We start from the raw sequence: 27,882 nt of genomic DNA, 5'->3' as shown, positions 1-27,882 counted from the left end.
GAGATATACTCCGGAAATTATTGTGCATTATATACATATATATATTTATAAGGTGAAAGCACTAGGGAAGTTCTAAGAAACTCTTGTCATTTGTTTTTTATATAACCCTGCCAACTTTGGTGAAAAGGCCTATGGTTTTCGTTATTTTCTTAATATTTTTCATCTTCTGCCATGATTTTGTGGCCACTTAATCTTTTACTTTCAAATATATTGTAGGCCATGGTCAAATAGTGTCATTGCAACATTTTCAAGTTTGTTTTAAACCCAATATTGCCGCCATGACGTCATAGACCAAAATATTTAAATTGGCCATAACTGAAAAGCTATCACATAGCATTCATATAATTTTGGGATATTCTTCAGGGCTAAATTTTTCTCACTTCATGTTAATACAAAAAGATCAAATAAAAATCCTCGCTGTTGGGTCAAAGGTCACCAATTTTTCAACCTTTTACAATTGTTTTTATAGTCGATGGGTAATTCCTTCAAAATGAATTTGATGTCTTCAGTTTTTCTGTAACATTTCCCATTAACAACGTACACCTTTTTAATAATTCCTTTGATAAAAAAGTCAAAAAATATGTTAAACCCGTTATTTTCTGATGTTCTGTTAATCAGATTTTATCCATTTTGGATATTTCTGCTGGCCCAACCAACCTTTCAATTTTTTTGAATTTTTATCTTGATCAAAATTTTTAAAAATGTGCCATGACGTCACATCCGTTTTTTCCTAATTGCAATAACTCATTAACGAATGAAGCCATCAATTTCATCTTTGGAAATGTTATGGAGACCAGCAATGCAAAAAAAATTCTCTTGAAAATTTGTGTGTCAAAGGTAAACTTTTTATGGAAACTTGGAAAAGCTTATTCTCAAGTTCTTCAAGGTCTTGATATTTTATCTGTAAGATGCTGATATGGTTTGCTATCATTTTAAGAAAAACGATTGACCTTAATTCACTTTCAAGATCACAGAGGTCAAATGTTTTAAAAAGTTCAATATTTTAAAAGCATAATATTTCGAAAACGGTTTAAAGCATTTACATTTTATTCTGACATGATGTGAAGGACGCTAATGCACATATTGTCTCAGTAAACATTTTGTGTCAAAGGTCAGCTTTTGGTTCTCAATAGGGGTATAAGTTTGAATGTGCCATTTCAAGTTAAAATCTTTGAAAAAGTTCATCTCAGGTTTTACTTAGTCAAGAGTCTTGATATTTGATCTGTGTACATGCTCAGGTGGTTTGCTATTAGGTTAAAAGTACGATTGACCTCAAACTTTCAATGTCACAAGGATCAAATATGTCAAAATATTCAAATAATCTCTCCTAAATAAGGAAAAGCCTAGGTCCATCCCATTTAGCAAAGAGCATTCTAGAATGAAGGGCTTTCAAACTGTTTCAATGAATGACCTTGACCAACATGAAATATGATTATACCAGTGATTGCCTAAATCAGTCTTCAATTCTTTTTTCAATTTTTGCATTGTATAAGACTTTCAGTACTTTGATTCAATTTAATTCTGAACACTACTTTCAATACTATGGTTTACATGATCCTTTTTCTTCATAGAAGGTAAAGACCATGAGGATAAAAAAGGTTAGTGATCAAAAGACCAAATCAGTCCTAAGGGTGAAAAGCTCATCAAATTGTAACCAACAGTTTCTAGTCACTGCAATCATTTTACTATGGATCAGATAAATAGGTCTCCCTGAACTCAGATATGAAGGATTCAAGTGTTTTGTGTCAAAGATTCTGAGTGGAGTGAACACACTCAAACAAAACAAAATCCTTGTTTACAAATCTTATACATGTTTTATTTTACAATCAATGTTGACACTTAAACATACACATTAATATTTTACATAGTTTTTATGTACAAAAATACTCCCTTTAAAGGATGATTACATGAAATAGGAAAATGACTCCTTATCCTATACAGAACATGTTTGACATGTTTAATGGAAAATTTGAATTAAACATGGGATGATACGATTTAATGAAATATTCTCTCTTGCTCTTCATTGACTTGACTCCCTTTAACAAGAAGTGATTTTTCTCCCCCACCCCACTATAGGGTCTAGACTAGAAACAAGCTGCATGCACTTATGGTGACAAAATAAAAAGTGCAATGCAACTTTTTACACTCAGATGATATGATATTATAACTGGATGGTCGGTGAAAAAAGGATTGATTGAGAAAAAACATCAATTCCTTTCTTTGATTGTAGACTATAAAACTCCAACCCTCAGTGTAACAGTTCTGAAACTCAAACCTTTCGCAAGCCTCTGGTTTATATTTACCGCATTATCGAAAGACGGTATCCTCACTTTAACTGTTAAGTTCATGACATTACAGAAGATTTCATTTTTTCATCACAATTATCATTTACAATTCAACCGTTTTGTGATAATCATGGTAAAGATAAAAAAAGTAAGGTTGCATCCACAAGTCCAGTTAAAATTCAGCTCCAGTTCCCCCAAAACCTCACTTAACAAAATCAAAATGTTTGTTTGAACAGTGGCAACAAGTGTTTTTTTATACCCTGTTTTGTGTTTATAAATATGCAATTATTCTAGGCTGAAACATTAACATAACTGTTTTTAGAATTTGTATCTAAACAGTCATGCAGGATATAAAACTGTATTTCTTACCAAAATATTACAAAAGATTGATCAAACATGAGTATCAGATTATCAAAGTATTGAAAATTTTCTTTACTTCCACATCACACTTTCGTAAACCTGTTTTCTCTCTATGGATCAAACATACAACACTTTCATATACCTGTTTTTCTCTCTTTACAGATTCTCTTTACAAATCATGAGTATTATCTCATTTGTCACTGACATGTGACCTCTGGTTTTACACTTTCGGGTTCACAGGTCACATCCTTGACCTTCACAGATTGTGTTGCGTCCTTGAACAGCTGAACACTGAGTTTACAGAGGTCAGTATCGAACACTGGTGTGTGGTAGGAATGAAGATGATCTGGATTCTGAAAGAGAAAACAAGTGCCTTTATTTGTCATATTTCCAACACTGGGTAGGTTTAGAACAATATTATTCTGACAGCAACCATCTTTAATTGCCACTTGATTCCTCTTGCTACTTGTAAAACTATTTAAGTATAAAGATTAGCACTGGCATTTGATAGTCCTATGATGCCTTTCCTTAAGATCCCTTAATTGCCATAAAGAAAACCAAATAGTCAACAGCCAGAAAAATTGATCCAATCACGTGGTAAGATTGGCACTCATCTGAGAAGCACATCTATGATCTTCAACAAATTTCACCAAAACACCAAGTGTTAAAATGTAAATCCAGAAACAGCCGTTCAATGCCAAATATTTTACCTACCATGATCTTAAGTCTCGAATCAAGGTTGTGAAAATGTACAAGTCCGTGCAAAGGGCTGTAAACTACATATTCTATCTTTTGTCAGTTTTTAGAGTTCTGGCCCATCAAAATTATATTCGTTAAGTAAAACAATGTCTGCGATGGTACTTTACACTCGTCTAATGCAAGAGAAAGGCTATTTAACTCTCTTGGCCTGAGAAGTGTCATCAGTACCTTGTATAGTTTACAAAGCTGCCGTCTGATGTCCAGGTCGCGGCGAGCACACAGTCCGCGGCGGTTTGGTCCAATGCTGGGGATAAGTGTGGCTCTCTCCTTCTGACGAGCCACCTCATTGGAGTGTAACATTGCCACATCACTGTGCCACTGAAACTCTGGAGTGGTCTCCCCTTCTTTGCCCTCTTCAGCTTCCTTTTTCTCCTCTTTTGCTAAATAAATAGAATAATCTTCACTACATCATTCCTCCTCCAATGACAAAATAAACAGAAAAATCCTTCTACATCAATGTTCTAACATAGACTTTAAGAAACTAGAATTTACCAGTATATTTAATAGTTTAACCATATGCAATGGCTGGTCATTTCAAATGCATCACATGAAATGTAACAGCAGGGAAATGACAAGCTCTTTGGTCCGAGCAGATTACATTCAAACTCTAATGAAGAAATGCTGTACTTATCACATACAGAGAACAAGTACTCACCTTTGTCTTGACAGAAAGACTGGACCTTTTTGAATAATTTGTCACCAGCAAAAGCCCTTGATACACCCAATTTGGACAAGATGGCTGCTGGCTTGTACTTGTTAAGAGCAGAGCCCGATCCTGGTTTGAGTAGAGGGTCGCTCTTGAAGCTGGAAAAATCAATCTGTAGGACGTCCACCATACCTTGGGGAGCTGTACAAACGGAACATATTTCATAAGATTTTTACCGATGAAATATAAATTTTACGATGAAAATAAAGTTGACATTTTTGCTCTGTTAGTGATAAAAAAATAATAATATTTTCACTCTAAACTGACCAATCAGAGCGCAGAGTTTAGTGTGAAAATAACAAACAGTAAGTCTCATTAACACAGTAGCCCTGAAGTTTTTGTAATTTGGCATTGTTATTCAGATTTCAGTGTCTCAGCAGTTTGTTGGCAGATGGATTTCTGTTTAGCAAGGACCATTTCCTTCTTTGATTATATGTATACATAATTGAGTAATAAAAAGTAATTTTAGATCTATTAGCATGATTTTTCCCTCCCATAGATTTATTTAAAAACTCTCTTCCATTAAATGTACAACAATCCCCACCTATCTACTTTTGTTTTGAGAATGAAAGTTGAATAGTATAAATACAAAACTGAGGCCCAAGTGTAGGTTCTTTAAATATGACCTTTATAGAGTGAATTTTGTTTAATAAGTCCAGTTTGCAACTGCAGACATCCATGCAAGAATGCCTTTCACTTTTCACTTATAACTCTCTGCGGGAGGCTACTTTGAAGTCTGACTGAAGTTAAAACTGAATTTCCACATTTCTGAATTTCAGTAGTTCATCTTAAATTGTTCTTGAATGATATATTCTTGATAGTGTCTCTTGTTCAAAGAGTCCATTACTAATTGTTTGATCAAAGTTATTGTAGATAATCTTAACCATGCACATTACCAGGGGAAGGGTCCTGCTTCTCCTCTTCACCAATGATGCTCTCTTCTTCGCTGGAGATCTCATCATATGACATCCTGTCATCCTCTTCCTCACCTGCAATGATATATATAGGGTTGTGAGCACAACAACAGCATACACAGAACTACAATCTGTCACATGCACAATGCCCAAACACAGAAAATGTAAATATAACTTGCTAAGGTTTATACATTCCAAATTCTTTTGATCCCTCAACAATGCAAATTGACTACGTAAAATCCCCCCCCCCCCCCTAATCCCCAAGAACTGATTTCCTACACATTTTTTTCCTATCTTACATGTTAATAATTTGATGGTCACGCTATAATGAGCTGTCTTTATCTGCCCCTGTTAGATTTTACCTGATCACTGTTTCTCTAGGAACTCTACAAACCTGCAGATTGGAGGTCCTTGTCTTTAGGCAAATTCAACAACTCCTGTGTCTGGCTAGATTCCTTCTCCTCATCTAAGTGTGGCTTTGTTGGGCCTTCTTGTAGTTCCTCCCTGTCATATGACAAGTAGTCACACAATTCAGCATCTCAATTCATCCATTCAAACACTTCAAGTATGACTTCTTTAATGTGATAGGCTAATGCTTTTCATTTGAATAGATTTAAATAACAAATAACCCCTAAAAGCTACAAATATTCACCCCTCAAATGGATGATATTGTACTTGCACTGATCACTTTAAGAGATACTGAATAAAAAATAAATAAAAAACTAGAATTATGTCAGTGTGACATTACAGCCGCTCACCACTTTAAATTTAGTTGCTTCAGTAACACATTGAGCATCAATATCTACTATAATATCTCAGACATGTGTTTTTATTCTGCTAATTGAAAATCAGGTCATGTGATGATGTTGCCTTTGGGATTTTCAAAATCAATCGCCTCTTAAATGATGTCTTAAAAACATTTCTCCCTCCCCTCTTTTTTTCACCCTCTTTAAGTGTGATGCATTGTTGTAATTTTCATTAAATAGCATCCTCCAATGATGTGACATGAGCATTTACGTGCAGAATGGCAATCGGTGAATAGATTACAATAGGTGCATTTTGTGATTGTGAAATGAAGGTTAATTAACAGTAGTGGGAAAACATGGAGAAAAGAGACATTGTACTATTTCATTTTTATTTATTTTTTATTCATATCAATATATAATTATTAATATATGTAGCAACTATATTTACCGTCATTGAATATACAAAATTTCACAAATGTTCTTGGACACGGCGCGGCTGTTGTGTCATGTTCTTAAATTGTTGCACTTTCATAAATCAATACACAAGAAATAGCATGCTGTGTTACAGAAATGTTTGATAAACATACACAGTTCACATATCGTCTTGTCTCAGAGCCATTACCGTTATCATCCTAAGCACGATATGTCATATTACGTTCCCGTTTCAAACATCAAAATAGAGGTTATACTTCATCACTCATACGGTTTATAGGTATATACATTTACTTCTTCCTTCTACAGAAAGCGTCAATGCTTGAAAGTCTTCACATGTGCTTTCTCGTATCATATGTGTTTCACACGCGTAACACTCCTCAGACCGCAATCCGAGTTGCTAAAAAGCTCAAACCTAGTGCACGAATTTCACCACCACAACACTCGTAGAATGCACCGGAGATGAACATTTTGTTTTCAGCAATTATTTAAACTATGGATTATTATTTGGAGAAGAGTATCCAAAGACTTTATGTAACCCACAGGTTAGTGTCAGAGATTCTACTTTCTATTTACGATAACGAAACTATATAGCGGAAGCATGCACGACTGAATTATGGGCACGCACCCCGAAACGGAAGTGGGTCCGTCATTTCGTTCTCTGGACAGAATTAATAAGCCGCCCGGCTCTCGCCAGGAGCGGCTTAAAAAAGATATTTTCCCCTCCTATAATAACTGTCAGCATACCTTCTTTCCTGATTTACATGCTGTTCTGATGTCCTACTTGGACTCTGACCTTCACGTGACCTTGCACTTGGGCTACAGTCTCCTGACTTGTGACTTGAGTTGCGATCACGTGACCTTGTCCTTGGACTGCGATCTCTTGATCTTCGCCGTGGACTTCTGTCACGTGACCTTCTCCGTGGACTGCGGTCACGTGAATGTTGCCTTGGACTACGATCGCCCGACTTCCTAGTTGGACTATGATCCCTTGCTGAACGGCTGTCGAGATCAGGGCTAGAGTTGTCCAGGTCCTGTGACGACCGTCTACGACCTCCTTGACTCTGTTTACTGTTATGGCTGCTGCGACTGTTACTACGGATACGACCTTCATTACGCACATGGTCTGGAATTGCTGAGCAAACCTACAGGAAATAATACAGAATAAAGTTTTATGTACTTATTTTTTGAACACCTGATTTTTTATATTTGACAGATTAATTACGTGAACTAAATTACACATAAGCAACAAAAAATATTTTAGTGTGACTGGGTAGTTTATTTCTGTCTAATTTCCATGGTATTTTTGTGTATCAAGTTAATAGGATGATTTTTTCAAGAACTAGAACTAGAAATTTGTCTGCAAGACAGATGCCCTACTCCCACATTAAAAACATCAAGCAAGGTCATAGAGGTCAAGGTTACAAAAGTGTTGTGCAACATGTTCACCTCATGTGTGTCAAGGCTAATAAGCATGTGAATGTGACTCAGCTACAGAACGTTGTTCATATCTGATCTTAATGCAAAAACTTGCCAGATGTAGGTAGGTATGTGCACACAAGGACAAGACAAACACTTTGTGTCACACCACTTCTTGGCGGGCATCAAATCAAACCACCATTTGAGACTATTTACAAACAGTTGTAATACCTCTGATGATAGTCCTGGGGGTGGGGCTTTCTCTCCATCCCCTGTCTGTGATTTCTGGTTGAGGAGATCATCTCCAGAGTCATCAGTCCAGTCACTGAATCTGTGGTCATCTCCTCGCACACCTCTTGACCGGCCTTCCACCGCCCCAACTGTGAAAAAAAGCCATGCATACAGTTTATGGGAATATCTGTCAAATTTTTTACATCCTTTACAAAGATTTAATAGGATATCTGAAGAATTGTTACCTCTATATCCACATCAATATAATGAGAAATACATAGTGATCAATCAACTATTCTGACTATTTATAACAACAGGCCCAAGGGCCTTAGCGGTCACCTGAGTTATATCATAGGTACTGGTAGCTTTATTTTATTGTTTAGATGTGATGTGGAAATCAGCATGTAAACTAAGTGAAATACAATACTTGTCATGTCATCAAAGGTTAAGAATTTTGAAATATTGGTAAATGTTCCCTTTGGGGCCCCGCCCTAGTCCCTAGGGAAGGGGCAGGAATTCCAATTTAACAATGTAATACTCTCATCCACGAAAGATGATTCTGACTAAGTTTGAGCAATTTTCTGCTGAAAATNTCCTGAAATTTACAATTTAAATAAAGCCCCTGATGATCTTTCCATCCACGCAGAGAAAATGACTGTAGTACCTCGGAGTCTGAAGAAGAAGATTTTTGAAACATTGGTTAATTTTCCCTTTGGGGTAGGAATCCCAATTTTGCAATTTTGTAGCCTCATCTACCAAGGATGATTCTGACCAAGTTTGAAAAAATTCCATCAACTGGTTCTTGAGAAAAAGTTGAAAACGTAAAAAGTTTACGCACGACGACGGACGGAAAGTGATCGGAATAGGTCACTTGAGCAAAGCTCAGGTGACCTAAAAAAAAAACTATTGAAAATGATTGCATGCAAATCTCATTTTTTTTCCAGAATTCCTTTAAATGTATTTTTTTTCAAATTCAGGATATTGTATGCAATGAGATAAACTCACTATCTTAAATCCTTTTTGTTGATTTCAAATATGAGCAAATTTTAAAAAGCCTGATGAAATTCATGAAATGCTATATCTGTTATTTCTTTGAGAAGCTAAAAGAATTCATTATTGAATGCTTGAATAATGCTATATTTGTATACCAAATTTATAGATGAAAGAAACACAATATTATTTCAAAGTTCTATATACCTTTAACTGCAAGGCTTCAGAAATAAAATTTGAAATTTGACTAGGAATTGATCTCAAATGTTCGTAGTGGACTTTAAAACAACACAGTACCGATGTACCACTAGTAGGTGATTAACTCTTTCACTCTTGTAGACCATAATGGACTCATCTATATCAATGCATGGTAGAGTCTACTAAAGTTACATAGGGATGAAAGGGTTAAGGTTGTCATTTACCAACACATGTCGATTGGTTCAGGTTTGGTTTGACAATTGATTTGCCATTTGCAATCAAAAGCTGACTTGTGCTCTAGTTTGATAATTAAATGACATAGTTTACTGGTAGAAGGTAACCACTGGTCTTCGTTAATTGTTTGTCATTTGGATTTTCAGTTGCAGGTGGACAGAATTAGTGTTCTATTTGACCAATGTCACCCCCCTGAATCAATCACCTATCACAAGCTTTTAGTAGGAGTTTAGGTTTAACAATTAGCTTTTCATTTAACATATAAAGATTCTGCCTTGAGGTGTGGGTTTAACCATCCATTTGCCATTTATCATTAGCTCTTGGTTTCAGTTTAGATTTAAACATTAGTTTTTCATTTAACATATAAAGATTCTGCCTTGAGGTGTGGGTTTAACCATCCATTTGCCATTTATCATTAGTTCTTGGTTTCAGTTTAGATTTAAACATTAGTTTTTCATTTAACATATAAAGATTCTGCCTTGAGGTGTGGGTTTAACCATCCATTTGCCATTTATCATTAGTTCTTGGTTTCAGTTTAGATTTAAACATTAGTTTTTCATTTACCTTAACGCTGATTTGCGTTCTGGTTTAATCGTCAATTCGTCATTTACAATATTAAAGCTGTTAGTTTGAGTTTTAATTCAAACATTAGTTTTCATTTAGGCCCTACAAAAATATGTATGTTTCAGGTAACATGACTTAAAAAAAACAGGGTAGGTCAGTTGGGATTTATTTCTATCATTTTTTCCCCTTTTGATGGACACTAATTTAAGAAATAACAAAAAATCTTAGGTCTTTTAAATAATAAATATGGGATTTAAATTTGGTTTTGATACCTGTCTATAAAGTAACTATGAAGAGAGGGTATATGTATATATAGTTTCCTTGTTTGTTTGTCCATCAATTGTTTGGCATCTGGTGGACAAAATAAACCAGCACTGGATTGAGTGGAGTGCATTTGAGAAAGATAAAAATGTTAGCGTCGAAGGTAAAAACTAGTGTAGGTCGGGGTACCTGAAACATATCTATTTTTTGTTTGGCCTTACCATTAGCGGGTGGCTTGAGTTCTGGTTTAACCATTAGTTTGTCACCTGCTACGTCAGCTCCTCCTGTGTCGTCACTTTTAGCTTCTGCATTTTTGGAATCTTGGAAATAATATTTTGTAGCCAAAGGATATCATACAATATCTATTCATCTTTAAATATCTAGCTCACTACACATTGTTATGAATTTCAAATCTACAAACCATTTTCCCCCCAACATTGAGCACACAAACTAGTTTGACGAAATTTAAAAGAAAAAAATATTGGTTTATGTCCAACACTGGTGAATCATATATATTTTGTTATTTTGCCAAATGTTGAAATTTAGATACTTTGCACCCCATTATCCTACTCAAAACATACAATCCTAGAAGTTATCAAACAAAAGTATATCCTATTTAATGTCTTGTTTCTCATATCAATTAGTTTCGATCATCTCTGGTTGATTTTACTCAATACATCCTCCTCTCATCCCAAATAACAAACCTGCTTCTTTATCCAGCTCAGTAATTTTTCTCTTCTTCCTTTCTTCTTCATTGTCCTTGAAGTCACCTGATCGACGATCTGGTGACCTTGACCTTTTTCTATAACTTTTGCTATCGTAATCTCTGGCTTCCTGCTGTAAGTATATAAAGTATCACTCCAACATTGAGGGTAATTTATTTTTAATTTAGGCCAGACAAAAAATATGTGTTTCCTGTAACATGTTGGAAAAAATTAGGGTAGGTAGGTAGGTAACAAATTTCATTTTGACACCCAATTTTATATGGTTTATATATGAGAGTGACTTTGATTTTAACAGTATTAGTGCTTCCTTAGAAAATTGCCTTAAAAAGTAAGGTAGGCACAACAAAAATTAGGGTAGGTAGGGTTACCGGAAACACTAAATATTTTTTGTTTGAACTTACATTACGGTATGGAAAATATATTCAAAATCGTTAATCCTAGCAAATTCTTGCAAACTTTGCAAAAAACAAGTATTTCTTACACAACCTGATGAAAATGTTATAAATCATAGTATCATATGTGAAATTTCAAACTTGTAGATTTTTTTCTTGCAAAACATTTACCAATTCTGGCAAACTATACCTATACAAAATAATATCCTGAAAATAGTCCACAATCAAGTTTGGAGGTTCATCAAAGAACTTCCCATAGTTTCAGACAATCAGCGATTGCAACAAAACATGAACAAACTCTGTGCCTATATATATACACAGGACAATTTTCATGTGGAAGTGACAGTTTTATTATTACAGAGGATCATTTGATAGATTTAATAATTATAGTGGGACAAACGGTTTTAATTATAGCAGAAGTACTAAAAGGGATACAAGAAAATACAAGGTCAAAAGAGTATTTTGCATTAACTCGACTGGTGCACTTAACTCATTCACCCCTGAAGACACATCTGAACTCTTCCAATTCAAAGGTTGGAATAGTTCATTATGAAATGTCAGGGGTAAATGAGTTAATTTGATTTTAAACACAGTAGTTGAAACACATTGTCTTGAGAATTGGTCACAGTCATTCATTTGATCTAATGAATACTCCATTACAGCAACATACCAGTGGGGTCATTACTGGACGTGGGTCAGCCTTGTGATTTAATCAGTGTCAATTTCTTGTGTAAATAGACCACCTTCAGTACAAATAACAAGGTGATACGGGTCAATTAAGCTGATACGGCAGGAAGGATTTCAAATTGAAGCTGATACGGAGCCATAACAGCTAAATGGCCTGGGGAGAACCCTGACCACCCAAATATCATAGTTCTAGGCTTCCAAAGTTCTGTATAAGCCTTTTGAATTTACAAAAGACATATGTGACCTGTGAACATGAAAGTGGGTCAAGGTAATTCCTCTGACAAACTGTAGAGCCTTCATCACAACAAACTACTACAAAAATATCATTAAATCAATATGGAAGTAATATTAGGAAATTCCCAGCCACTGCATGACAAAACCATTTTATAATCCTCAGCACCTAATGACATGTTTATACTCACACTTCTTTCCCGACGTCGATCTCTTCGACTTGTAGTTGAGCCTGGTGACCTATCACGGCGTCCATCTCTGTCTGATTCCTTGCTATGTGGTCTCGACCTGTCATGACGCCTAGATTCCCTATCGTCACGCTTACGGCCTCGTGACCTTTCTCTATCTTGGTCTCCAGCACTGCCGCGACTGCGCTGTGAGTTGGCTGGAGATGTGTCACGTACTCGTTTGCTGGAGGGTGCTGGGGATACAGACTTCTCTTCATCTTCAAGACCACGCTTTCGAGAGTCTTTAGAATCTTTTAGATCTTTAGATTCTGGGATATCTTTGGAGTCCACAATATCTTTTCCTTCATCAGTCTTTTCTGTAGTTTTTCCTACTGAAACGTCCTGCTCAGATTTCCTTGTGTCAACATTTTCTTCCTTTTCCTCAATAAATTTGTCTTTGTCTCCTTCCTGCCCTTGTTTATCCCCACCCTTTGTGTCCTCTTTCTTTCCACTGCTCTTTCCATCTTTCTTTGACTTTGAAGGACTCTTTGGTTTGTCTTTCTCCTTGTTCTTCTTCTTTTTGTTCTTTCTCTTTTCCTCAGGACCACTGTCCAGTTTCTCAGTCCTATCCACAGACGTTTGTTTTTCAGTGGTTCTGTCCTTTCCTTCAGCTGTTTCCCTAGCCTTATCATCTGAACTCACATTTAAACTTTCACCAGGTTTCTCTTTGTCCTTCTCTCTATCAGATTTTCTATTGTCTACTCTGTCACGTTCTTTCTCACTTTCTTCTTGTCTCCCAGGTTTATCCACTATCTCTCCATCTCCCCTCTCCTGCCTGTCTCTTTCCTGAGACTGATCCTTTCTGTCACGCTGTCGTGAGTCTGTTATAGTGTCACGGTCACGTCGCTCAAATTCACGCTTTTCCGTACTTTCATCACGTCCCCTACGATCATCACCATAGCGACCCCCACGTGAGCTATCTCTGTCATCTGGTCTGTCTCGAATGCCATCTTTGTCTCTACGATCGTCCCTTCTGTCCATCCTGCTCAAAGGAAACAAAATTAATCATTAATGATATTTAATAATTTTCTACATCTAATTTCAAATCATCTACCTGTATTTCAAAGACAAATGCATACATAAGCTAAATCAGGTTTATCACAGATTTTGGTATACATTTTGCATCATATTAATGATCAGTTATGATTTCAATTATTCTGTTTTACTGAGAAATATTCTAAAGTAAGATGTTTTTCTATTTATCATAAAGGGAAATATAGGTATTAACTAAAGATAAATTGCTTATATGGACATATCCAGAAATTTATATCAAGGACCTAAAGTAAGTGACAACTGCTAACTCAATAATTAAAAAAATCCTGTTTCTTGTTTCCCAGTTCAGCAGTTCAAACACCCAAGTAATTTCATGCTGTTTTCTGGGAACCATGGAAAAGACATTTTAAGGTTTGTTTTTATGAAGTAACCCCGAGAGGCTTTGTCTGCTTGGTCTGAAAACGTTACATTGAAGTAACTGAATTGCATTAATGAAAAGGACCTTGGTTATCCTGAAAATGTTGTTTTTTTAGAACTCAAATGCAGTTAGAATTCATCCTTACCTAAATCCTCTGTCATCCGGTCTCTCCTCCCCTCGTCTGTCATCCTCGCGAGATAAGTCACCACGCCTCTCCTCCCCTCGCCTTTCGCCCCAGTCCCGACGCTCACCCCCGGGGAAAAAGTCTTCACGTCGCTGGTTTTCCCATTCACCTCGTCGGCTCTGACGCTCCTGGCTAGGGTCGTATCGACCTCCTATGACAAGTGTTAGCAAAAGTGTGATAAGTATACACTCAAATTAGTGAAAACTGTGAGACTGGATTAGTTATCAGAACAGGAAATGACAATCACAGACATAATGACAATTTCTGTTCATTTGGACCAGGATCACCTCAACACATGGAGCATTTGACAACACGAAGTTGGGTACAGCATAAAGTTGATACTTGGCTGGGTTAGTCTAGCCCTAGCGTTAACAATAAGCAACATACCGAGAAAGTTTTATTAGTCTGGGCTGATAGGCTAGAAATATATATTAATCATATATATAATATTAACTTAAATATAAATTTGGAAATTTCTATTTCTATGATTTAATGATGTGTGAACTAAAGAGTTTCATTGCATTCCTTTAATATGCACCTCTGCCATTTCCGTAACGATCATTTGGACCGAAACTGCCTCTTCCTCTACCACCACCTGAAAAATGAAAAGAAAACAATCAGTATCATGTCTATCATACGACGATATATTGCGATATTTTTAAATACTGTATGATACACAATATTTTCTGGGAGGCTACAATACACCTGCGATATTTTCATGATTTTGCTGTTTCTGAATTCATTCTACTCATTGCTTCAAATATGGCGAGTGATATCTCAGGCCTACAGGGGCATTTATAATTTAAGTTTTATATCATAATTGTGCTGTTCTAGTTATGAAATTGTCTTACAGGATTTTCAGTGATACATACTACAGGTATACAGATTCTATAGCATTTTAATATTTTATGTATATCACAATAAGAGGTTTTATACATTTATCATATTTTTAATCTTACCATAGTTTTGTGGAGGAGGTGGGGGGCCTCCTCTTGCTCCCCTCCCCCCAGGTCCAGGGGGACCGTGGGGCGAGGTCCATGTTCCTCGACCTCGTGACCTCTCCCAGCTACCGTCTCTTGGGTCCCTCATATCTCTAGGGTCACCTCTCATTTCTCTTGGATCACGGGGATCGCGAGGATCCACCCTCGGATGTCGCATGTCACCTCGCATATCTCGGGGGTCAAGTGGATCCCTAGGTTCGCGAAGATCACGGGGGTCACGATGTCCTGAAGTGTCGCGAGGGTCTCGTGGTTCCCGCGGATCTCTGGGATCTCTTGGGTCGCGATAATCAGGATGTCCCCTTTCATACTGGCCCCTTGGTCCTGGAGGAAAAGATACATTATTAAAACATTATCACTTTGATGCCAAGGATATTTAATATAGATGTCTGTTTTCTCTGATCCTCTTTGTTTACAGGACATGCATTCTTCAACGTGCATTAGCAGATCTTTAAAATAAAAAATCTAAGTGATTGATTCTACTTATACTTACTGTCAAACAACAGTTAACTTATAGTTTGCTAAATAAAATAAAATTACATAAAAATAAAACAAACTACAGTGGAACCCACTTTTTATGATTTCGGTTATTATGATATTTTTCCCATGAATAAAAAAGAAGTTTATTATGATATGGTCAAAGGTGGGACCCCGCTTATTCTGATATTTTTTCTGCCGTGAATGGATTTTATAAGGTAAAAACTCAGGTAGGTTGTCCGTGTGAAACACCTGGACAGTTAAACAAAAGGTCCAGCTAACTGTACATCGCCCGAGGTGATCACATGTCCACTCCAGGTAAATTGTTCACACCTCACTTCACCCCAGTCAGCGGAAAACAATAGATGGACCATTGCTTAGCTTGCTGGTCATACATATGCATTTTAGTCTTAACAAAACAGGTGGTACAGTTAATTGCTATCTAAACAAGCATTCTGTGGGTATTGATGAATCAATGCATGTCCCCTACCAGCCCCCCAAACTTTAACCTTCAGATATCGATTTTGGCCAAGATAGTTAAGTTGAAAACATGTCAAAAATTCAAAATAAATAAACTTATTTTTCCACTGTCATTAAATAACATTTATTCTAGATGCCTAAAGATTCTCTGTACATAAAATCAGCATCCTAACACTATCATTAAGTAAACGGTGAGCCATTACAAAACTTTAACCCAAACTTTAACCTGCAGATTTTGGCCAAGATAGTTAAGTGGAAAACATGTCAAAAATTGAAAAGATATATCCATTTTCAATCCACAGTATTAATGCTAGACCCCTATCAAATCTTTATGCAATTAATCAAATTCCTAACATCATTATGAAGTGCATGGTAACCCATTACAAAACTTTGACCAAAACCTTAACCAAAGGTAACGGACGGACGGATGGACGGATGGACGGACGGACGGAGACAAAACCTATATGGTCCCCCCGTAATGCCTTTTACAAATATTCAGTTTCCTTGACACTTCATGCGGGAAAATCATGCCAATTTCAATGAAAGTATTACTTCAGAAGAAAGACATGTGTTTTAAATCACTTCAGCAATAATTTCTCTACTGCATTAGAAGTTGATTTCCACGTGTCTCTGTTGAAAAAGTGTCAAAATCAGGACAAACGGCCCTGACAGCATGGTGCCATTATTGATCCAAAGTTCTAAGGAATATGCTCATAATAAAGTAGAATTTCTATACTGATCATTACGACGGCAAAACAAAATCTTCTTGAATTTTACAACACACGCAGCCAACCACTCACTGATCAAGTCTCCATCTATATTTCTGTTGATTCACTTAATGCTGTTTGGCATTTAGTCAATTACAACATTTTCAGTAGTATTTTTTAATTAAAAAGTTTCTTACATAGCTGAACTAAAACTATACTATTGTTTAAATATGCTTGAACTGTTCTGTTCAACATCAACAATGACTGCACAACTAGAAAAGAAGAATTTTGTAATCATCTAGAATGTTTCTAATCATACCAGGTCCAAATCTTGCGTCTGGCGGTTGTCCATATTCTCGGCCATACCGATCTCGTTCACGATCTCTGTCATAGCTTTCTGGACGACCCCTAGGGGACTCAAAGGGTGCCCTGACTGGTCCAAAGTGGCCTCTGTCATCCCCAGGAGGGGGAATTGGGGGTGGGGGAGGGTACCTTTCCTCATCGTAACGCTCCCTTCTCTCATCATATCTGGTTAAAAGAGATTAATAGGATTGATTAATACTATGCATCATACACCACAAATTAAGTAAATTTGTTGTAGCTCTTTGAAATAAATAACTGAAATAGAAACAATTGTTATAGCAAGCTCAATGCTACTTCTGTTCTAAGAAAAATCACATATTTCCAAACAATTATTTTTATTAAAACAATGTGTCTATATGTTTGCTTCTGTCTGCATGATATTATGATGATCTGGAAATAACTGAAATCTGAACAAATTTTGCTAATGTATCAAAACCTTATAATTAGAATGGTACACCATCTTGCTTGTTAGAATAGTCCTAACCGGTATTGTGTATATTCTGGGAATGCTAGTCTACAAGATTTACAGAAGTCAGGGTTTTACTACAAAAGTAAATTATATATTTAACATTTGCATTTTATATGCAATAGAAGGCATTAAGCATTTACTTTAAATATTGATTAATATCTCAAACCTCATTCTGCCTTGCTGACGAGGATCAAATTCTGGTCTTCCTGGTGGTGGACCCCTCCCGTATCTGCGGTCGTCCGGGGACATTGCCCTAGGATCACGGCGGGGATCATCCTTCTCTCTGCCCCGTCCTTCTCTTGAGCGATCTATGTCCTTTTCCTTTTCATAACGTTCCTCGTCACGGCGCCTATCTACCGGAGGCGGAGACATGTTCCTGCGACTCCTTTGGTACTGAGAACCGGACCTTTGTGACTCTGGAGAGTATTCTCTTCTTGTCTCCTTTAATGGTGGTTCGATAGAGAGTGACCTCCCTTGTCTTTCCCTGTCTCGTGCGGAAGGTGCTGGGCTGACTATTTGCACACGGTCTTTATATCCTTTACCACGCTGTTCTCTATAATCCCTAGGAGACTCCGTTTTATCTGGATCCTCATACATTTCACGCCTACTGTCTTTTTCACGCCCTACACTCCCTCGGTCCTTGGACTGATCTCCCTTGTGTTTCTTGCCTTTACGGGCACGCTCAGGAGAGGGTGCTGCCCTCTCTTGACTGAAGGGGGAACCATCAGAATAATAACCACTACGACTCTCAGCCTCCTGTTTATGTTTACTATGTTTCTGTTCCTTTCTGTTTTTCTTCTTGCTGTGTTTTTCCTCTTGATCTCTTTTGTCTATAGATGGAGACCGAACCCTTTTCTCTTTCCGAGGTTCGGGTGAAGACAGTTCATCACGTTCTTGTACAAGTTTGTGGCGGGGTTTTTCCCGACTAGTGTCCCTTTCTCTGTCTCTTTCCCAGACTTCATAGTCTGCTTGGTCTCGACCAGATTTCTTTGGCTTTTTCATCTCTGGTGAAGGAGTTCTATTTGTTTCATATCGATCAAAATCTGATGGTGTTCTCTTTGACCGACCACGGTCATAGCCAGCTACTGGTGTGGGTGACCTTGAGGGTGATCTTGAAGGTGACCTTGATACTGACTTTGACCAAGACTTTTGTCTATTCTTTTTGATGACAAACTCCTCATCAAAGTCCTCGTCCGACTGGAAGCTAAGTTTGGGCCTCTGCTCTGTATGTTTGGCCTTTGAACCCTTAGCTGATTTCACTTTTTTAGCTTTTCCAGTGTCCACTTCGGGGGGTTCCTCATCAGAATAATCAGCATATCTTTTTTCGATTGACATTTTCTTTTTCTTGTGTTTTTTTCTTGGAATATCTTTTTCAGGTTCTTCATACCTGCACAAGTAAAAAAGAAAACTGTTAAGCATTTGTTTATATCTTCAATTATAAGTTAGTGAAAAAAAAGTAATAAATGCTTAAATAATCCTCTTTCAGGATATTGGTCTACGATTTTAAATACCATATAATTATCAGTTAATTGGTTATCAGATTTTTTCCGGTTTATGTTTTTAGACAATTCTATACAATGCTCTTGTAACAATGACTGCAGGAAAATATACATGCAGTTTTGAAGGAGTCTCAATTGTACATCTATGAACAGACAGGTCTTGATGGGGTTTCAAATAAAAAAAATGTTTTTTGAGTCTCAAATATTTGTATGAGCAAGACTGACTGTAATTGTTAAGTGACGAAACACAAGGCAAGATATTAAATTTGAAAAATATAAATATTGGATTTATTTTAATTAGAATTTTATTTTTTTTATGATTTTATACATATGTTAGTTTGTATGTTTAGATCCAGGAACAACTATTCAATGTTCTGGTACAGGTACGCGGTGTTGTTTTACTTCAAATTAATCGTTGTAATTTTCAACAATTTTCAATGATCGAACCTTGATTGCAGTTCAAAACAGCAGGAAATTTGACGCATAAAAGGTATTATTTATAATATATAATCAATATTATATAAGGAAATAAATCTGGACTTTGCCGAAGTTTGATTTATGACAGTTTGTACATGTACAGTACAATTAGATAGATAACCTCTTGGCCTTGTCCTTAGGACTTGGTGACAGTGCTTTCCCTTTATGTGCTGGTGATTTAGAAGTCTTGTGTTTTTTCTTGTCTTTCTTCTTGCTGTAAAGTTAAAAAAAAACAAAAAAACATTTCATTATTACGAGGAAACTTTTTAAGCTTGATCTTTATTTTCACAATATACAGCTGAAGCATTTTTTCAGACTTTTAGTCTGATACAAAAACATTCAAATTAAAATTTTCCCACTGCTGACTATTAACTCTGTATATGACAATTGTATTCATGCTTTCATGAAGCAAATCCTTTGTACAATGAAACTCAGATCATCAATTTAAAATTTTGCTACTCAATTCTTATGTTGAGGAAAACACAGAAAGTCATTAAATGTAATTGAAGTGACAAATTTATTACAGTGGAACCCGCTTATTATGTTATTCTATTTGCCAGAGAAAATTATTAAAATAACCGATATTATAATAAACGATCAAGCTGATTTCGACCATTTTAGGTTGTCTGAACAGGAAGTGAGATGCCAAATTACCCTCAGACATACTAGGTAGATGTGGAAAAGTTTGAAGATATTAATATAAATTGATATTGTAATTATTGAAATAAATTGTTGATTGGTTATTTATATCGGCGTGTTGGAAAAGTTCGACAAAATTTCATTTTGCGGTCGTTATGATCAGTATGTAAATTCTACTTTCACTTTCACTTCGAACGTATTCCTTAGAACTATCGTTATACTGCATCCTAGTAGCTAACAATACAGTATTGGCACAGCCAAAAGGATGAAAGAAGTGATATAATAGTCATGATTTACCCTTTTTGAGACGAAACATTCCGTAACATTTTTCCCATGTACGTAAACTAATACTACATATGTTGCCGCGCTATTATGCGCATTATGTCATTACGGTCACGTGACAATCAGATATGCTTTACAAGTGCCGTGAAATCAACTTGTATAGAAACATTAACAATCAAAATCGAAATATTCACTTTTTAACAATAATCAAATATTCTGTCATGTTTGATAGATAAATCACGTCGAAAATGGTTGTTAATAAATCATTCGTCGTCAGTATTTTACGACAATATCGTTAACTTTGGATCGATTTCCGGCACCATGCTGTCAGGACGGTATGCCCCGATTTTTGACACTTTTTCAACGGATCCGGAGACACGGGGGGGAATAAAGTTGTAATGCAGTAGAGAAACTATTGTTAAAATGATTAAAAACTTACCGCTTCCTTCTCAAGCAATATTTTCAATGAAATCGGCATGATTTTCTCACATGACGTATCATGGTAACCATGATTATTTATGAAATGCATGCTAGATTTCTTCTCAGAATTTGAGGTAGAAAATGTCGGTACAGTAGGCCTAATAATTTCCATTTGATACACAGTCCTACAGTGTATTTTAGATAGCAATTAACTACCGCACATGTTTTGTCTACACTGAAATATATGACCAACAATCGAAGGTCGATCTATTGTTTTCCGTTGACTTCGGTGAAGCACAGGGGTTCGTTGACACATGTACAATAGATCCGGCTAACTGTACATTGCCCGATCGAGGTGATCACCTGTCCACTCCAGGTAAATATTTTCACAACTCGTTTCACTCACGGGTTCATTATAAATGTTTATGTCCTATATGTGTGCTTTGACCCATATCAAATGTTTTCACATCAAAAATAAATATTGTACCGTTAATAAGCATTGACCTTGGGACCCTAATTATGAACTAACTAACTATTCTCATACTTGACATTTGTATAAACTTTGATAAAAAATTGTTGAGAAATTAACCAGGAGAGTAATGACAAAGAGTTGTAATGGGACAAGATGAGAGGGACAAGGTTAACACTAGTACTATTTGCTGGTTTTTGTGAGTTATGAATACAGTTTTGCTTGTTTTTTGTTTTTAAATGATTATCAGGCATATAAAAAATCTTTAAGTAAATACTACTTCCATCTAACTCGTAGACGTATAGCTTGTTTTCATTAGTGTATCATTACCTGGGTGACTTTGACATTTTCTTGTGAAACCGTCCTCTGTCTAGGCTGTTATTTCCGTCACTGTCGCTGCTGCTGATCTGTAATACAGCAAACACAACTCTAATACATGTACAAGCATTCAGATTAATATGTATGTAACATAAACGCAAAACCTTAATGTTGATGGAGATTCTGACAAAGTCAATGGACCATGAAAGGTAGGCCACATCCAGCATTTGATGCATGGGTTAAGATCTGTGGTCCAAGTTTGGTTGGTCTAGTACTTATACTTTAAGTGAAACTAAGTTAAAGGCAAAAACTAAATGTTGACGATGTCGCCAGAAAAACACCTTAATCTCGCTTCTCCTACTTTGTGACGACGAGAAAAAAACAAAGTAAGTGATGGCTCTGTGAGTGACAGATATACACCACCCTCCCCATCCCACTATTCCTGTAACCTTTAACCTTGACTGATGACCACCAAAATGAAATGAGGGGTAGAACACCATTCTACTATTTTATAGTGTAAATATAAACTAAATCTCTTCAGGGATTCTTGAGATATCTTGTATACACATGTAACCTTTTTACTACATAAGTGGTCAAGTGTGATCCTTGACCTTTGACACTTAAGTCTTGACCAATGACCATCAAAATCTTATCAGATAGTGTGGTGAAACTATGAACTAAATGGATCGAGGGGTTTGTGAGATATCCTCCACAAAAGTATTTTGACTTAAAAAGTAGTCAAGTGTAATCTTTGACCGTGACCTTATAACCCGTTCACACTGACCAATGACCATCAAATTAAATATAACCCAGTGTTGGTTTAAACAATATTTATCACTTAAATTCATTTACAATTCAATACAATCACATAAATTGAAAGGATCTGGCGACAAGATATAAAATCTTATATTAGGCCATCTCCTTCGGGTAACATTTAACAAACATTTATATTCTCTGACTGACCATAATTGTTTAACATATATAACACACATTTTAATCAAATTAGTAAGAAAGAAAGAAATGAGAAATAAAAAGTTAAATTATTAAGAGAGATAGAAGATAGAGATTTAGAAATTTGAGAGAGTGGTGAGATTCCACATCAACACCTAGAATCTGCCTGATGCCATAATGTACCTCTGGACTTGATTAAAAATTTCAATATTTTCTATTTGAGACAAATTTGGGTCACCTTGAAGCAATATATCAATATTTATGTTATTTATGTTAACCCAGTGATGAACACAATATTACCATACTATGCTACAAATATGAACCAATTGTGTTGGGGTGTTCAGAAGATATCTTGTACATTATAGCTACATATGAAAGGACGCATACGAAGATGGATGCACAACCAAAGTGATGACTATAATATATACCCCTCACTAGGTGGGGTGTTTAAATATCATACATGTACAGGCCAGGACAAATATACCAGCTGCACTTATGCATAAAGATGACAACATCAAATAAGGGCTTGATTTGTATAGTTTACCAATGTAACAATATACCATAGCATTCTTAATTATTTAATAAAACGTTCACCCTCTGGTCTAAAGCAGTGCTAAATTGGTCCATACATATATTTACAGAATCTACTAACTATATGCATATTTTTAGCCTATGTTATTTTGTTCATCATGTTCAATGACACACCACCAAACAATATACATTGTAGGGGTGGGGGTGGGGAGGATTTCATGTTTTGACATTTGTGCACTTCTTGCCTTTTTCATCCTCAATTCTTTGCCCAAAGTGGTACGGCTTGATAAAAAGGGAAAAAGTGATGTTATGTCCCAGAGTTTGTTAAAATGATAACTTTATAATTCTTATCTTTACTCCTTCAAAGGTGTCTTTAAAGTGCCTGTAAGAATTGTTCTGTAGCCAGCTAGTATGTGTAAGCACTGCTTCATCGGTGATGTTTATACCCCAAGATCGTGAAGTCAAGCAGACAACTAATATTTTTCATTGTGGCCTACCTCTCTCTCAATGTGCAAGTTCTCACGAACATCGTCTGTATCCTCCAGCTGGCTAAGTTCCTGTCTCAGCTTCTGTCTCTGCCTCACTAACTCCAGCTCTTTCTTGTAGTCCAAGCCTACAAGGGCATTTATAATGTTAACTTTAGTTCAGGTGTAGGGGGCATTTATAATGTAAACTTTAGTCCAGGTCTAGGTGTGTGTGTGTGGGGGGGGCATTTATAATATAAACTTTAGTTCAGGTCTAGGGGGTAATTTGTTATATAAACCTTAGTTCAGTTAGTTCAGGTCTAGGGGTGCATTTATTATATAAACTTTCAAGTTTAGTTCTGGTCTACAGGGGCATTTAAAATGTAAACTTAATTTAAAGTCTAGGGGCCGGCTGGGTGCATTTATAATGTAAACTTTAGTTCTGGCCTACTGGGGCATTTATAACGTAAACTTTAGTTCAGGCATACAGGTTTATTATAATGTTAACTTAAGTTTAGGTCTACTGGGACATTAATAATTTAAATTTTAGTTCATGTCTAGGGGGTATTTATATTGTAAACTTGAGAGTGTTTCAAAGAAGTTATAAATTTGTGTATTACAGTATTAAAATAACAATATATATATTTTTATTGCCCTTAAATAAATCTAGAGACAAGATGTTATATAAATCCAAATCATCAAGTACTAATACTATTACATTATATGAACGTTTTCCAATCAGAATCTGTTCAGGTATTTCCATCATTCTGTAAGAGTTACTTGAGACCAATCATGATACTATAAATTGAAACTGACAGAATTTCAGAAATGGCATCTTAAATTAAATATTGCACCTGACAGAAATTGCAACCCTAGGAATCATAACCTTGTTAAGGGGTCAACACTAACACTAGTCTGCTAGTCCTGGACTAGTAGATTTCAGAAAGGACTAGTTTTTTAACTTTTGAAATATATGATTACAAAATAAGAATATTTCTTTTTAAAATTTGGAAAACTGCTTAAAATAAGATATATTGCATGATAATTGTCACTCTATTTTCATGGCAGCAGTTATTTTAATCCCCTACAGTCGATTACTTGTGATATTTCATGCTGTGGATCGTGATACTTCCTTATCTTGGACTAGTTACATTGACGAAGGACAAATAAATAATCTATTCAACGAGTCATGTGGACTACCAAGTAGAAAAAGTTAGTGCCTAACACTGAATTTTAAAAAAAAATCCCACATTATGGAATAGGTTTGAAAGGAACTGTGCTGCAAACATTCATAAATGTTCAAAAGATGCATTTTGATTCTTATATATTAGTGCTATTTTCCAGGGATAAAGCTCATTTCATCGGCTTTTAAGTTTCAGGACTACATCAGATCCCTGCAATGATTACATTACACTGAGATCACATCACATCATGTTATCACCATAAGCAGACCTAATCAATCGGGTGGGAATGAGGCAGAAAGAAATTTAACACTGACCCCTCTATTTGTTCACTATTGATCAGGACAACACTGCTGACAACAGTATTTATAGGTTTTCAGAACTTGCGGTATATGATTTTGGAAGTTTCTATTTCCCTTCGACCAGGTGTCTTTCCAATCATTTTCTAAAGTGAACCACAAGTTTATAAACAACAATGGCAAAGAAAAAGTCTATATAAACATGTGTGGTCTTTCTGAGAAATAAAATCAGTTTAACTTGTTCCCATTCTACAACTGTTCAGGCCTACATAAACAAGTATACCATAAATTGTAGTTCAAACTTACAAATGTTTGATGTTGAGGTTTACCCTAGTTGAGCTACAGGTGAATAAAAGTATTTCCAAACCCTGCCTAAAATCTCACAATCCAGTTGATAACTTTCATCATTTTTAATATGAATTTACATATCTGCACTGGGGTTCCATCAAAAACTATATATATATATGCATGCTATATTACTGGACATGGTCTGTTGGACACAGGGCTCTCCCGAGGATCATTGACTTTTCTACGAGACACAAGATTCTCCAAAGTATTATTCAGCTATCCCAAGCTGATACATGACGTATATTTTGTCTATGTGTACAGACACAGGCTACTGGGTTATTTTTTAACCAAAATCCAGACCACAAGTTCAGCTCTGTCACCAAGACAAAATCATATATTTCTTTTCATAACATATAATTAACAGCATGATTTTTATAGGAATTGTTTAATTATGAAGAATTATATAAAGATATTTTTTACTCTACAGAGTAAACAAAGGTTTGCATCGATGCTTTGCTGATATTTATGTTTCCTTGTCAATGGTCAGAAAGTTTACTTGGCGTATTCATTCCATGAGGCTAACAATGTCAGTGATGTATAAAAGAAGTCACACCTACAGAAAATGGTTAAAACCTCTCCCGTTATTCGGTTAAGGTATTTCTTTTACCATTAACCACATACCTCGGTAATCTTTTTCCTATATATGACCAGGAGTTACACAAGGCATAGTGGAAACAATTGGTCAATTTGATTCATCCTTACATACATAGATAAAAAGACTTTTAGCACAGCCAAATCAACAATGATTCTATATTGCCAGAGGCTATGTACCGTACTAGACATCGAAACATCATGTATTAACACCTTTCTGGTTGTGCTACTTGACCCTTTCTACAACATATAATCTTTCCAAATCACATGGCATATAACGAGTATTCCATATTTTATGCCTATCACATACTAGCTACTAAGTTGTCCATAGAACAAAAAATGAAAAAACCCAAACCATAGAAAATGACAAATTTCAGGATGAAGCCAAGGAATATTAAAGCTTTAAAGCTTTGTATCCAATTACAGCTCGGCAGCCAAGGGAGAACTCTGCACCCGTTACCATGACACTACTGAGTACCCACCAGTTAAGGCTTCACCTTCTTGACCCCATGAGCTTGAACTGTCACTTTCAAAGTCACTTTCCCCTCCACGAGATGTTTTAACGACGATGGTTGACTTTATTCGTGCCTCTTTTTCCTTTCTCGACTTACTGCGTTTTTTCCTCTCCACCGACTCGTCGTCGCTGTGATCACTCGTTCTTTCCCTACGACCTTTGGTCCTTGACCTTGGCTCATCAGAACTATCATCATCTCTCCTTTAGAAAGACATTATAAGAATGAAATGTATTTTGGCTGATTTTGCCATGTTATTTGATTCACAAGTTTAAATTCATGACATCTGACTTTTGGATGTTGTGAAATGGGTATTGCATCACAAACTCTAAGAAAATGTACTTTATGAAAAAAAAAACTATCCATATTTTAACTTGAATGAAGGATTTGTGTACATAGAAGACAGATGGTTAAAAATGATAATGAAGTGGTACATGATACAAAAATTGCTCCTTCTTTTTTTTTAGTTATAATTTCTCATTGTATCTTGTTGAATTAATTAGTCTTCATTTGATGAGAACAAATTCTGAAATAGCTGATTATTGTGCACTATAATGTTAACAAAAGAAATGCAATTACGTACTTAGATGATTTCCCTTTCTTGAATGACCCGTGGGCGAATTTACACTTTGGTCCAAAAGGACATTCCTCATTCTGTAGCCAGTACCGACATTTCTCCTGGGTGTTTTGGTAGAACCTCTCTCTTCTCTGTCAATAGATCGATAAAAAAAAGACTGATAAGCCTGAAAGTTTTAACTTTTTGTTTCAATCACAGTAATCAAAGTAATATTTCAGGGCTTTAAATGGGCCCTTGAGTGTATGTTTTTACTCCCCAAAATGAATTTCAACTCTTGGGTTTTAAGGGACAGGTTTATTTGACAAATGTCCAGTCCCGCTATATTAAATTTTATTAATATTTATAAAGACATTTTGAGGAAATGTGGTCCAAGTGGTACATGATTTCTATCATTCAGTGCACAGGCAATGCTGGTTGAGATTGAGAAGGGGCAAGTTATTTTGTGTACCGAGTATTTTATATGTACAAAATAGGGAAGATGGTACACTCTGTTGACTGTAATTATAAATAAACAGAAGTGCATTTCACAATGGCCCTTTTCGTTTAAAGGGATATCATGTGAAGAGCCATATTTTTGTAATGAATGTATGTGTTGTATGCACTTCCACTTATGTTACCTCACTATCCCCATAGTCCGTTCAAAATGTCCAGTTTGACCACTTGAATTGTTCGGGAAAGCCCTGTTAAAAATAATGTCACCAAACAGTTTTGAAACTAGACAGGAAACACAGGTGGTCTGACCGCGATGAAACGTTTCCAAAGGGGTCCCCAGAGAAAAACTGCAACCTTTTACGCACTATGAAACCAAGTAATATGATTTCTAAGCCTGTGTTGAAACTAATTGAATCAGTAATTATTCATTATCAGAAAAAGA

General features: G+C 36.0%; 1 protein-coding gene across 1 annotated transcript in view; it reads right to left on the bottom strand.

Annotated features, from left to right (window-relative positions):
* Window positions 1-1,794: 1,794 nt before the first annotated feature.
* Window positions 1,795-27,882, bottom strand: part of LOC110462435 (zinc finger CCCH domain-containing protein 13-like) — a 29,346-nt gene continuing 3,258 nt past the window's right edge. The window contains exons 2-21 of the mRNA XM_021516385.1: window positions 27,015-27,139; window positions 26,402-26,634; window positions 23,534-23,649; window positions 21,567-21,643; window positions 19,548-19,640; window positions 17,617-18,837; window positions 16,938-17,146; window positions 14,916-15,278; window positions 14,495-14,551; window positions 13,918-14,107; window positions 12,326-13,343; window positions 10,804-10,936; window positions 10,321-10,419; window positions 7,853-8,001; window positions 6,923-7,347; window positions 5,419-5,528; window positions 5,007-5,099; window positions 4,060-4,251; window positions 3,573-3,784; window positions 1,795-2,998 (exon numbers count right to left, since the gene is read on the bottom strand). Coding sequence (XP_021372060.1) covers window positions 2,843-2,998; window positions 3,573-3,784; window positions 4,060-4,251; window positions 5,007-5,099; window positions 5,419-5,528; window positions 6,923-7,347; window positions 7,853-8,001; window positions 10,321-10,419; window positions 10,804-10,936; window positions 12,326-13,343; window positions 13,918-14,107; window positions 14,495-14,551; window positions 14,916-15,278; window positions 16,938-17,146; window positions 17,617-18,837; window positions 19,548-19,640; window positions 21,567-21,643; window positions 23,534-23,649; window positions 26,402-26,634; window positions 27,015-27,139 — 5,271 coding nt within the window. The 3' untranslated portion in view covers window positions 1,795-2,842. The remainder of the gene's footprint in view (window positions 2,999-3,572; window positions 3,785-4,059; window positions 4,252-5,006; window positions 5,100-5,418; window positions 5,529-6,922; window positions 7,348-7,852; window positions 8,002-10,320; window positions 10,420-10,803; window positions 10,937-12,325; window positions 13,344-13,917; window positions 14,108-14,494; window positions 14,552-14,915; window positions 15,279-16,937; window positions 17,147-17,616; window positions 18,838-19,547; window positions 19,641-21,566; window positions 21,644-23,533; window positions 23,650-26,401; window positions 26,635-27,014; window positions 27,140-27,882) is intronic.

This window comes from Mizuhopecten yessoensis, unplaced genomic scaffold (assembly GCF_002113885.1).
Source record: "Mizuhopecten yessoensis strain PY_sf001 unplaced genomic scaffold, ASM211388v2 scaffold10797, whole genome shotgun sequence".
Taxonomy (NCBI): domain Eukaryota; kingdom Metazoa; phylum Mollusca; class Bivalvia; order Pectinida; family Pectinidae; genus Mizuhopecten; species Mizuhopecten yessoensis.
The sequence above is the reverse complement of the archived record's forward strand: the minus strand, read 5'-3'. Positions and strand labels throughout refer to the sequence as shown.